Source organism: Letharia lupina (assembly GCF_014066315.1).
Source record: "Letharia lupina isolate WasteWater1 chromosome Unknown contig_12, whole genome shotgun sequence".
NCBI lineage: Eukaryota > Fungi > Ascomycota > Lecanoromycetes > Lecanorales > Parmeliaceae > Letharia > Letharia lupina.
The window spans coordinates 1,828,422-1,841,403 of record NW_023502981.1 but is presented as its reverse complement, the minus strand read 5'-3'; the positions used below and the strand labels follow the sequence as shown (position 1 = coordinate 1,841,403).

Here is a 12,982-nt window from a genome sequence, read left to right as displayed (position 1 = left end):
ATACCAAGACCGCGACCGCGACCGCGACCACCACCATCAGTTACTCGTTCTCTGCCACCGTGGTAAAGCGGGACGAACACGGTGTACAAAAAAGGGATGCGACAGAGAAGGCGCTTGCTACTTTCAACAATGGCGCCACATACAGCTATGGTACCTCAAAAGGAGAATGCGGTCGCAACTTCAAACAACAAGCCAACCAATGACGATGAGCAATGCGGATACTGGTACGTACTTTCGATCTCGATGTCTTTCCTTCCAGCCCAAGGATAATACATGGGTCATGTCTTGGGAGTCTCCGCTGCATAGACGTGATTCAAGGCTCAAAATGGCTTCTATTGTGACAAAGCTGACTCCAAGATCTTTATCGAGGACCTTCACTCCATATAATGTAACATGAATTTTATCTCCGAACGAGTGCCTGTTTCGTAGCTAAGGACCTCATCAGAACTTGCAGCACTTTGACTCCTGGACCAACCCAATGATTTTTCCAACCCACTACAAGGCGGCCCGGACCAATGCGCGGACTCTATGACAGAAAACAATTGGTGTCAAAAGACATCCTTCCTCAACTCCGACGGCACTGCAGACGGACCCAATTGTACGTACATTTCAGGAATGGTCTCTTCCTTATCTCCGTTTCATGCAAAACCTGATTCGGCAGCTGCATAAAGCCTCTCTACCTCCCTACACCTCATCTCCTAGCTATATGCGATGCCATATAGAAGCAACGCTCACCTCATAACTTACATATTTATTCGTCGCCACCGCTTGCGCTGGCTCACTAGGTGCCGGAGCTCTGCCACCAGCAAGACCCATTCGTCGTGCAAGGCGCATCCAGCAACGCGAGCATATCCGCCGATTCCGTCAATGCACGCAACGACAACGACATGAATCACGCAGCGATAACGGGATAGCCGCCGTCGACAGGTGCTTGGCAGGTAATTGGCCCTCCCCCCTCTCGAGGAGATGGCGCGCCGAGCCACCGCCCTTGATGTCGAGAGACCATAAAAAATCTCTCACAGTCAGCGACTGAAAAAACGGTGGCACCGTTCGGAAAGATTCCGGCAAGAATACGAAATCGATTCCTCTAATGCCAAGTCCCGTGCAGCGCGCAGAGGCGAGCACAGTCGCAGTCCATGTCGGACGCGTTCCCGATATTCCACTATCGATGCAAACCGACTCAACAACGTGACCTTCTGCACCCGGCCAGACTCCAAGAGCCGCCTACACGTTCGAAATTTACGGCGGCAAATCCCGGAATCGCAGCGCATGTACCATATCACACGCGGAAAAATCCAGCACTAGCGGTCCGTGAGAGCCAGGGAATGAAATTGACAAGGGATGTTGAACAACACAGCTTCCTCAGTGGCATGGTCGACAGCGTCGACAGCCCTTTACCGATTCCGCGCGCATCCACGATTAATCCGCCAGGACGGGAGCGCAGTTCGATAATGCCACAGTGACATCGAAGGCCCAGGTTTCAAAGTATGCTACGTACGTACGTACGACAGACATGAAACGAATCAGGGACGAAGGTCTGAGGGTAGAAGTTGCGATAGGGTCGTGTTAGTACCGAGTCGTATCTTCGACGGCGTACAAAGGGTGCTTTCTGGAGGTCCTGAGATGGGTTTGAGCAGGTGGTGATGGATCTGGATGTCAGGATATGGTTCTCAGCCACGTGTCAGCTATATCACCAGAGTTGTATGGGGTCAACGACATGCCCCAGGAGAGTTCTGGGATGAAATGATTCATGCAATCTACAGACCACTTGTTCTGCCTGAGCTGAATTTTGACAATGGATGGATGGACGGACGGATGATGAGGCAGTGGAGGAATCAGGCGCGATGGGCGCTGTGGGTCGGTTACCATGCGAGATTGAGTGCTTGTTAGTCCACGGCGCTGAAGCAGACGGGGGTTGAAGGTATCGAGCAAACGTAATAAAATATGAGAGGCTTAACAACATTGTTCAGTACAATCATTATCGGTGCGGTCTTCAAGAACCTATATAGGCGTACTGGAATCCAAGGCCAATCTCCCACATCTCTTCGCCGGCCATATTCGCCCTAGCCTTCTGCCCAGCACCGGCAGCGTTCCGCCTCCGCCAGGCTCTCACCACACACACCCAGCCGCTAGGCCAGAACCCCAAGTCCGCGCTTCAACCCCCCCAATTCCGCCGACTGGCACTCTCCAAATCATCCACATTCAGCATCCCCACGCCCTCCTTCTCCAGCACGTCCCAAACGTGATCCCTCACGCCCACCGGCCAAGCCGGCGTGTTCCAATACCGCGCCCTCAAGCCCCTCGCCGCCGCCGCGCCCGCCTGTCCCAAGATCGTATCCACCTGCTGCGGCTCCAAACTGCCGTGCCACGGCTTCCCGACCGCGGCCGCGAAGTCCACGCTCGCGTAGTAGGAGTTGTCCGAGGTGTAGAGCGAGGCGTTGGCGGGGGCGGTTTCGCCCCAGAGCTGGTCCAGCGGGGCGTCGAAGAAGACGTCGCGGTAGGTGGTGTTGGAGGTGAGCAGGTCGAAAGGGGTATTGCCGGAGCCGACGACGGTGATGGGGCCGGGGATGACGGCGGTGCCGTTGAAGTATGTTAGATAACCCCGGGATCGGAGGGGTTCGAGCTGCTGGAGCACGACTGGTAGGGTGGCTGTGCCGTTTGTTTTGACGTCGATGAGCAGGGTGAGCGAAGTTGCTGGATTGGTTTCGAAAACTCCGTTGATAGAAGCGCTGCTGGGGGTTGAGTTGGATTCAGGGATAGCCGTGGTGGTATTTTGGAATGTGAGAGGCGGGTTCTGATGGGCCAGGATTGATATTAAAGGATTGATGTAGAGAGATGTTAAAGAGCGTGCGGATGTTAAGGAGCCAGCTGAATGACCAACGAGGAGATCGTCGTCAGTGAGCCAGACATCGGCCTCTACGCCCGTACATCCAGCCGCGAGCGCGTCATATAGAGGCACTTTGCGCCAGTAGTCATTGTGTGAATGGCAAGGGATTGGAGTGATGTCTCGGCTGAAGTCCGTGGGGTAATGGGCTTCTGCTTGCGTCGGAGAGCCCGGCGCTCCCCATGAAGCCACGATCCTTTGTATGTCGTTGCGGGGGATCTGTCTTCGTAGATGGATATTGAAATATATCAATAGAGCAGTTAGGACACTGTCGGGTTTTAGCCATCCTTTCCTTTACGAGTCGCCAATGAAAAAAGAGCAGGAGGATGAACGTACAGGATGACGACAGTCCCTAGGACCGCCGATGTTATGATAGCCCAGACGCTTCGAGGCTGAGCGGAGCTCCAGTCGACAAAAAAGGTCTTCCGTCCGCGAGCATATTCCGTGAATCTTCTACCTAAGCCAGGCTTCTTAACTTTTCCTGGTTTGACGAAGCCTGCTTCGAGGCTGTCTCCAGATGTCTCGCTAATATCTGAAGGGTAATTTCCTTCCCCTTTGTCGCCATAGCCACTAGAGCCCAGACTTTGTCGTTCATCTGGTGTTCTGTTGACGAAAAACATTTTGGCCGCCCGTAGACTGTTCATGACGTGCTAGTATGATAAGACGATGGGATTTTCTTGTTATGAATTACTCAACTAATGGCATTGAGGGAACGTTACCAGGAAATTAAGCTGCGCAACGTTAAAAAAGGAGAACGGGGAAGAACGTTATAAATTCCCTGAAGACTTTGAAGGAGATCAGCCTCGCGAAAGGCTGTAACAGGAAACATATTGACAAGACTACATGCTGAGAAAGACTGCGCCGAGAAGATCGTCATTTCTGAAGCAACAGAACAACTTCAAATGTGAGACGCAGCAGATTCACCGGCGACAAGGCTCAGCCTGAGAGTGTTGGTGGTTCAGGATCTGTAACCTACATCTAAGATGTTCGGTCGGATTTGATCGCCCGAACCCCACATGAGGGTTCGAATAGGAAGTCGATGACTTCATAGACGGAGGAAAAGGCTTTGTAAAGGCTCCTTTGAGGCGTAAAGAACATGGCACCAAGTGAGTGAGGTAACATCCAACCTTCTCTGCCACCGGAAAGGCGCATCCTCTATGGTACGAGCATGTAGAGGAGCAAATAACACTGCAGGATTATAGATGGAACAAGAAAGATGTTGCCTTCCTTCGCCCACCGGGTGGGGACAGCGAACAGATTGGATGCAACACAGAGGTTGAAAGCTTCGCCCCTCCCACAGCTGCAGACTTTGAAACAGGAAATCCAATGATGGATCGAAAGGATTCCGCGGTTGTAACCCCAAAGAATCCTTCTGGCCTGGCGGGCGGCAACCATCATGGCAAGCGCCACGAAAAGCCCTTTGTGTTGGCAAGTGCAAAACACAAAGCTCGTTCAGTCCAAGAGACACGTTTTACGGCATGGGATAGTGTTTTCTAAACGTTCTAGTTGCTGCATTGACTGTCCCTTGACGGAGCATTTGTTCTGGTGAAATATCTCAGCTGTTTCAAAAATTGTGGCTGTGGTAAAGTTGTGCTTTCTACCAAGCCCGCAAACGTTAGTGTCACGGCGCCTATCTTTAGTGGAGTTGCGTTTTAGAGGAGTGAACTACACCGTCTGCTCTGCTGCTGCGATGCGACGTTTGGCAGAGAGCTTGACTTGGGCGAATACGACTGTGCTCTAGGATACATGCACATACGTCATTCAGGTAGATCGATGAAGCATTGTGGCATGTTTACAGGTCTGTTAGTTATCATTCGGCCTGGGTGAACAAAAGACGAGACGCAAGTGGTAAGCCAGTGAATATGGGCAGAAACTCATGTAACGTAACGAATTCGAAACTTCTATTGTACAGTCTGTCTTCTGAGCTCATGTTGAAGGGAGTCAGATCGCGAAAGCCAGCGCGACCAGCTCTTCTCGTACAAATACATGGTACATAAGACAGTGCGCCATCATCCACAACCCCTTTTGTCCAATCTCCCTCAACACTGCAATCTATGAGACTTCCAAGTCAAACGTCCACCACAGCTTAAGCACCGTTCGGGTCGAAACCAACCATGAGATAGTCATTCCCAGTACCAATCTTAACCTCACCACCTTGCGTATCCGCACCATGATCCCCTTTTCCTTGACAAAATGTACTCGTCAGGTCCGTGAAAGCGGTGGTACAGATAGTCTGCGTGAGCGCAGGCGCGCTCGCCGTGTTCGTAAAGTAGCGGAAAACAGTGCCCACGGAGCCACCGTCGGCACCCGGACCGGCGGCCGACTGGTATACTTGCCATGCGGTTTCCGCAATGGGAGCGCCGGGCACTGTTGCCAGGAGAGCGGTACAGGCGTCGGTGACGTGGGTTGCGATGGTCGTGCTGACGCCATAAACACCGCTTTGTTCGCAGGCGTACGAGGCGGCGTAATCCTGGATCTGACCGAGGTTGGTCCAGCCGCCGACATCTGCGCTGGGGCCGTCACGGGCTTTCAGCTTTCGAGAGCTGCCGGCCGCCAGTTGCTGATGGGCGTGAGAGATGAGTCCGGCGGCGATGGTGGTAGTGCGTCCGCCATTTGCTGCGGGAGTCCAATGGAGCATGCCGTTGGAGTCGAGTTGGTTTACAGTTGCGCCGATGCCAGGCGGTGGGGAGGTGGTGGGTGCAGCTGAAGATGAGGTCAGGTAGAGGCTGCCAGCAGCAAGAATGGTGAGGATTGAGGAATGCATGATTGTCGTTGGTGATGTTCTGATGATCAAACGAGATTGAAAGATGAATTGTTGAAATATCGAATAACGGCTGAAATAGAGGTACTTGAATCTGATGGCTCCGGTGAGATAGTTCTTCTTGTTGTGTGAGTCTGTGGAATGTGTTTATGTCTGTTGAACTGAGGTTCGACGGCCTTCTTTTATATCTTTTGTCTGCACCCTTGAGCACAAGCATGACGTCTTGATTGTTGAAGATACTGGCTGTGTCTATCACGAGCGATTGTAGGATTCAACTGTGACACTGCCGGTTCACATTTTTCTCTGAAACTTGCAAAAAGGAGCTGACTTTTTTCCTCCGTTGTTGTGAGGTCGTTGTAACGACATTCAGGACCAGCGACCAACCCTCGTACGCCACAACTCGGCACAGGAGGGTGTTTCGCAGACCGCAAATCAATCCACATTGCATCATTCGTGTGAGAAAATTGCGTTTGCCCCAGTAGCTGAAGTGTAACTGGGCAGTGTTCGTTGGCGATTTGAAAGCCTGTCGACCAACCACGGGTTTCACGTATGTGCTGTGTGTCTGCTTCTCTCTTTTTGGCCATCTCTACTCTGATCCTTCTTGACATCACTGATGTCATTCAGACCCTTGATCAGGTTTCGAGGTCCAAGTAGTGTTGGACACAACAGTAAGCTCCCTGTGTCGAGTTTCGCACCTCAGATCACTGCCGCCAACATTGCACAACAGAAACATGCAGGATCCGGGCTCATTTTGGAGATGTTCAACTAAGGGTCATCATACGTCATACAAACACTCAGTCCACGTTGTACGTAATCGAATATGGTCGTAATGCGGAGTGGGGGCTTCACTCCTGAAGGATTAAGCGTGGCATTCAGCCTTCCTCCGAGCAGGAATCGCACACACACACACGCTACTGTACCATATCCAAGCATGTCGAACAGCTTGATCATCATGTTACTGCGTGAGTTGGTCCTTCTGGCTCCTGATAATTTTGGCACTTAGAATTCGTTTCCGGAGTTTACTACGCTTGGTCATCAGAGCCAAGACATATCTCATCGAATGCGGCTTTAGGAGACGCCGGATTTCTTTGATTCGATTACACACTCAGATGGTCCGTACCAGAGCCTCCGCAGAATTTGTGTAGTTTTGTTTGGATCAGAGCAGGAGTGGAACAATCATAGTAGAGCAAGCTATTACACAAGCAGTGGCATATTCTAGAGCGGTACCAACGGTGCGATAGACAATTGAAACTAATGAGAGTCCTTTTCAATCTTCTCCATACGATCTGCCACCTCCTTCCCAATAGCTCGAGTGCTGTCCTTCAGATGCTCTCGATTCTGCACTGACGCAAACCTCTCCTTCCAGAACCCCCATCGCTCAACTGGGCCCTTCTCTCTTGCCTTCTCTAATAACGGACCAGCAAAGATGACTTCCTTGTCGCATTTATACACAGCCGGGCCGGTTTGCAGGATATACTGAGCAGCTGCCGGGATGAATGTGTCGAGCAGATGCGATTGGCTTTCGTAGTCCTTCTCGAGAGCAATGCTCAGTGTCATTATGGCCCAAGTCTCCAGCTGAAAGACCTCGTCGCGGAAAAGGTGGGCGTTGAACGAGGTGAGATTGATGAAACCAGAGTGTATGTCGGGTTCCGCATTGTAGATGACGCGAGTTGCTTGTCCTAAGAGAAAATTTAGATGGGTTTTTTTTAAGGGTTGGTGTCAAATATCTCCTTACCATCCCAATACTCTCTCAGCCCAAACTCGAACTCTGGCAGTCCGCTCCAATATTCCAATTCGGAGTTCTCGCCAACTTTGCCTTCCCGTGTGATAGGCGGCAGATGCGAGATGGCTTTTAGCAATTCGACAAGACATTGGTGAGTTTCCGGCCACTCTTGGGCCGCTTGCCAGAGTAAGAGCCACAGGCTCTCTGGGTCTTGGTATTTCGCGTTGGTTACCCCATGTGTAAAAGCCAAAGCGGCTTCCTGTGCTGTTGTTTTTTGATTGAGAAAATCTAGGAAAGCTTGTTGTTCGTCAATGCTGGGCATGCTCTCATTATCTTCTCTGAGGCCGACCAGCCAGGTATCATAGGCTGTAGGAGACATAGCTGGAGACGATTAAGCAGCGGATGGAAAGAATGCGTATGTGATGGAGGAAGATGATTGTGAAATAATCTGGGGTGGCAGTTGGTATGAACAGCGGTTTTATGAAAGTAGGGAAGTGAAGTGACCAAGTTGAGGAATGGAAGCGAAATCCAAAGTGGGGCTGTGCAAAGGCAGGCAGCAGTACGGGGCAGATATGATCTGCATTCACTCCTCCCAGTAGACGCAACAACCAATCCCAGCTCTCTACAGCAACAACAGCAAAGCCACTCAATCGTACCTCGGTAGATCCACTATGCACAGCAGGTAGGGTCACTACTGGGGGCTGGATTATTCCCGGGGCTGCGCCATGGACAATCCTCTAGTTTTGAATCGATCGACCAACTGTGCCCACCATCGCACTCCAAACACAATCCATCAAGACCAACCAACAACATCTGCGAATCCTACGGCTACATAACCTCGAGACTTGAAACGAATTGGAATGGAAATTGATATTGTTATGCCAAGCAATTAACCACATCGCCAAGACCGCTGTGCGCCGACTAAGCCCTCCCGCGCGGCAAATGAGCACCCACCGGCTTAGGCCCGAAATAGTCCCCTCTTCTTCTTTGCTTTACACACAACAATGGAATGATGAAAATACTCCCTCTAAACTGGGTGATACGAAGCCGGTGGCGGAGCCTCGCCTTCCAAGAAGGTGTGACCATATTAGAGGGCCCGGGTAAATGCCGAATTCGCTGCAGCGTGAGCGTATTGCAATCAACAACAGCATTCCATCGTCGTGCACCCACTTGCGAGTATTAGTACATCGAAGGCTCAGACGCTTATGTCACTACAAATCCACCTTCAGCAGTCAAACCTGTGCCAGATCTGATCGACGTTGAGTGAAAACGAGCCGTCTTTCTCGGTCAAGATTCATCCTCCGAGTGTGGCCGCACATGGTCAGGGTCCAAGCATATGGCAACCTTCCTTCGGTGTCCTGAAACCGAGTTGTTGGTTCATCATTCCCCCGCCACCAATTCTGCCGTACACTTATATCAGGGAGGTGTACTTCGTCATAATCGTTGTGAGTTGGAGATCCTGGTGTTGTGACCAACTGTCTCAGGGTTGTTTGTTTGCTACTGCTGCGTTTTTCCACATGGTAATATCTTCCAACATGATGCTCATAGCTTCACCAACTTCCATATGTCTATGTTGTGTTGTACGTTGCAGGATCGATGATTAGTTTCTAATGATTTGTTGCGAGACGAATATCAATCCTCATGACGTATCGCTGCGCCTTGTAACTTTTGAAGATGTTGCAGGACATCAGCACCTCAAGATCTGAACGATATATAACGCGCTCTCTTCCGGACTCTAATCTATCCCATCACATCCATCCAATCTCATCCATCAAACCAGAGCATCTCACATCTCACATCTACCCTACCCAAACCGCCTCAATCCACACTCCAAGAAACACATCCACCCAATCATTTCCCCCAACACAATCACAGTCTTCGGAATGCAGTTCATCATCGCCGCAGGCCTCACCCTGTGCCTGGCACCCAGCGTCTTCTCCTCCGCCATACCCGTCCCCGTCGACACGAGCCCCGCCCTCGACAAGCGAGTAGTCCCAATCACACCGCCTCAAGGAACCGTGACCTGCCTCGGCTACGGCGTTGCGGAAAGCGCCATCCTCGCTGCCATAAACCAAGGCACTGCATGGGCGACGACCAATCCTCCCACACAGATGGGTAAGAGTCCCTCCCATCCAACCCATTCATTCCATTCCATGCCCCCATCCCCCCCCTCCCCTCAAACCCAAACCCTTAAACACGAACCCCCCACTAACCCAACCCCTTCTCCCCCAATCCAGGCTCAAGCGCCTACCCCCACATCTACAACAACTACGAGAGCCTCACCTTCCCCAACTGCGCCGGCGTCACCAGTCTCTGGGAGTACCCCGTGCTCCGCTACGGCGCCAACCCGTGGGTGCCGAACAAGAACACCAAACTGCCCACGGGACCCAACAACGCCAAGGAGCCGGACCGGGTCATCTTCGCGCCGGCCAGCGCCAACTCGGTCACATACTGCGGCATGATCACGCACGACCCGACCAAGTTGACGAACACGGGGAAGCTGGGCGCTTTCGTCCCGTGCACTGTTTAGGGGGGGGTTTTGGAGCAATGGAGCGGATGTCGATGGTGAGTGTGGGAAGGGGAGGATATTTTTGTATGATAGTGGAAAGATCGTCACGGTTAGCGCGAGACTGTTTCTACCTGCTGGCGGGGGTATTGTAAGAATTAGGGGGTGTTGCCGATAAAACGTATAGTGTGTTGTCGCAGCAAGAAAAGCTCAGATTATGTCTACAAGCTCTCTCTTCGAATGGCTATCGTCTCTGCTCTGAAACGTTATCAAAATCTAGTTTCCAACCCTAGTTCCCTACACTATATCTAAATCAAAGTGCGCACTCCCCTTTCATCTCCATCTGCAGCAATTGCGGCCTCTTCCAACTCAGTTCCGTCGCGCCCTTCTACATTAGCGCCAAAACCGCCCCCTTTCATCTTCATCGGCAAAGACTGCGGCCCCTTCGGAATCCATGCCGCTGCTCTCTGCCTCGGATGTCTCACCAAATCTCTCGTGAAAAAGAGCTCATCTATATCTGCATCTGCAGCTCTTGCAGCTTTCTCCAACTTGGTCAGGATCTGATTCAGCGTCACGCGATGATTCTTGATCACGGGGGGGCCTTTTGGTAACAGATACGGCAGAAACAAAATACGGACCAGGTCATCCCCAGTTTCGCCCGCTTGTAAATGGACTGTCGCAAGGGCGACGTGGATTGGAAATGCGGTGATTGCAACAGCAATTGTGTGCTTCGCCAGTTGATGCATGTTGATTGAGTCACGAAGACCCCGTTTATTTTTTTTTTTTTTTTTTTATAAAAAAAAAAAAAAAAAAAAAAAAATTTTTTTTTATATTTTTTTTTTTTTTTTTTTTTTTCCCCCGGAAAAAATTTTTTTTTTTTTTTTTAATGGGGGTTTTTTTTAAAAATTTTTTTTTTTTTTTTTTTTTTTTTTTTTTTTTTTTTTTTTTTTTTTTTTTTCCCCCCCCCCCCGGGAAAAAAAAAAAAAGGGGGGGGGGGGGGAAAAGCCCCCCCAACAACATTCCAACCCGGCCCTCCCTCCTTCTTAAGCAGCGCGACAGAGAATCGTCAAATCATACGTCAGCAATGTCTGCAGTCGACACATAATGTTTTCGCACTCGAGGCTGATTTTGCCGTCTATCAGGTGCGCCTGCCATGAGATACTTGCGTAGTCGATGAATGGCGACCTCTTGACAAAGTCTGTCAAATCATAGCTATCTTTGGTAATCTGTAGTCTCGATACAGCCCCCAAGTTGGGTCTTATTAGGGATTCAATACCATCCAGATGGGTGCTTAAGGAGGAGATACAAAATAGAGTCATGTGAGGGTTCTCCCATGGTGCGTCCACGTAGAAGGCGAGACGCGAGTCATCAGAAAGCATTTGGGAAGGTCTTTTCATTTCATCAGAATCTCCTTTGTTGACAGATGAATCAGTTGTAGATTACCATTCTTGCTTAGCACCAACGCCCCACAAGCTAGTTCGATGTCTTTCTCTGAGTACAAAAGATCATCATCGTTGACTGGCGGTTGACCAATTGTCCTGCCTTCTCGGATCTCAAAACTTAGGATCTCTTGGAGCTCCACCAGCCGCAGAGGTCTGACACCGTATACTATCTACGTCAAGATCTTAGTCGCCAGCTGTCGATGAGCACTACCTAGAGTAGCGTCTAGGCGTGTGATGGTCCTTTCATGCATCTTCTCGAGTCCCCCAGGAAACTCCTCAAAGCATCATCCACCTGTCTCACAGTCCCAGGTTCTCTCAACTCTTTGATCATTAAGTATGCCCATAGAAACATTCCACCGTGTCTTGATGAGAGAGCACTGATCATTCTCTGGTGAATCGATTTGCCTCGAAATCTCGGACTTCTTTCGATCTCTGCCGTGATATAGGAGTGAATGTCGGCTTCGATATCTTTGTGGCCAATGATGATACTAGGGTACTCCTCCAGGGCGAGAGTAATGTTCTCCTCTGTCCGGCTGACGACCAATATATTCTAGATCCTTAATGTGATTGGCGATATCTGTTGGCGAGGTGATTCCTTCCACCACAATAAGGTCCTTCCGAAAGATCCTTTTTGTATGATGCCAAGGTCTTGGTCCAAACACTGCTCACTGCTTGGACGGCCTCGAATCTGGCCATTCTGACACGCCTGATCTGGTGGTCGAAATTTGGTCCGGCCGCAAGATCGCAGCGCCACTCGTCGTGCTCAAAGACCAGATCTTAGGGTGCAGCACGAAAATGGCTGGGTGAGAGCAAAGCACTACTTGGTGATGCGTTCGAATCCACGCGACCGCACAAGCATCCACCGGGCCCTCAGCAGTCAGTCGAAGTATGCAGAAGACCCTGATGAGTAACACGCTTCCGGTCTTGCTTTGACGGTTCTAACGGCGAATTCTGGCATCAAAGAGATCTGGAAATGTGTCACATTCAGCCTGGTCGAGGAAGCATCTTTAGAGGCTGAAAAGGCAACATTTGGACCTCTTCAGTTCTCACCTTCCTTTTCAAGAAGGGTATCACTTATCCTGACAGGGTTCTCGCCGCAACGGTACAAGATTGGGCTACCAAAATCCCTTCTTGAAACATCATCACAACTCAACAACGAATGAAGTTACGAAGAACTGTTCAATGCCGCAGTTGTTATTCGTGAGCTGATTGAAGACTTTACAACCAAATATCCTGTTCTGAAAATTCATTCTCGAAAATTATGTCTTTGCGAAGACTAGGGGGTCTTGATGATTTTGCCATGCAAACGAGAACCCACTGCACCAGGACGTGGGACAAGGCAGGGGCCGACGGGAATTCAGAAAGTGCGTGAAACCGTTCCATGGGTGGATGGTAAAGCTGTTGAACTGTTGAGTGGGCGGATGTGCTCGAGTCGCAAGATTTCGTATTGTATGCACATAGCAGACGAGTATCCCAATGACTGAGGAGTACCAGTTTCTAGTGGCATACTCCTGGCGAAATTTGCGGCTGGGGACCTCAAAATTCAACGCATAGAGATTGTCCTCGCCGCTGATGGCTGAAGAATGGTATCAAAGCTGAGACACGGACTACTTTACAAAAAGCTCACACAGCACGACCTGCTCGCAGCTTGATGCTCAGCCTAAGT

At 50.5% G+C, this 12,982-nt stretch overlaps 5 protein-coding genes across 5 annotated transcripts; 1 reads left to right on the top strand and 4 right to left on the bottom strand.

The window, feature by feature from the left end:
- Positions 1 to 2,155: 2,155 nt before the first annotated feature.
- HO133_001530 (uncharacterized protein) lies at positions 2,156 to 3,528 on the bottom strand (the record flags this gene model as incomplete). The annotated part of the gene is made up of 2 exons (XM_037292460.1): positions 2,156 to 3,152; positions 3,221 to 3,528. 2 exons carry the CDS (start codon positions 3,526 to 3,528, stop codon positions 2,156 to 2,158), a joined length of 1,305 nt encoding a protein of 434 aa, XP_037151879.1.
- A 1,442-nt stretch (positions 3,529 to 4,970) lies between these two features.
- HO133_001529 (uncharacterized protein) lies at positions 4,971 to 5,648 on the bottom strand (the record flags this gene model as incomplete). Its single annotated transcript, XM_037292459.1, has 1 exon — positions 4,971 to 5,648. The coding sequence occupies one exon, from the start codon at positions 5,646 to 5,648 to the stop codon at positions 4,971 to 4,973; it is 678 nt and encodes a 225-aa protein (XP_037151878.1).
- Positions 5,649 to 6,896: 1,248 nt separating this feature from the next.
- HO133_001528 (uncharacterized protein) lies at positions 6,897 to 7,747 on the bottom strand (the record flags this gene model as incomplete). Its single annotated transcript, XM_037292458.1, has 2 exons — positions 6,897 to 7,324; positions 7,381 to 7,747. 2 exons carry the CDS (start codon positions 7,745 to 7,747, stop codon positions 6,897 to 6,899), a joined length of 795 nt encoding a protein of 264 aa, XP_037151877.1.
- Positions 7,748 to 9,251: 1,504 nt separating this feature from the next.
- Positions 9,252 to 9,898, top strand: HO133_001527 (uncharacterized protein; the record flags this gene model as incomplete). Its single annotated transcript, XM_037292457.1, has 2 exons — positions 9,252 to 9,483; positions 9,606 to 9,898. 2 exons carry the CDS (start codon positions 9,252 to 9,254, stop codon positions 9,896 to 9,898), a joined length of 525 nt encoding a protein of 174 aa, XP_037151876.1.
- A 284-nt stretch (positions 9,899 to 10,182) lies between these two features.
- Positions 10,183 to 10,620, bottom strand: HO133_001526 (uncharacterized protein; the record flags this gene model as incomplete). The annotated part of the gene is made up of 1 exon (XM_037292456.1): positions 10,183 to 10,620. One exon carries the CDS (start codon positions 10,618 to 10,620, stop codon positions 10,183 to 10,185), a length of 438 nt encoding a protein of 145 aa, XP_037151875.1.
- Between the last annotated feature and the right edge of the window lie 2,362 nt (positions 10,621 to 12,982).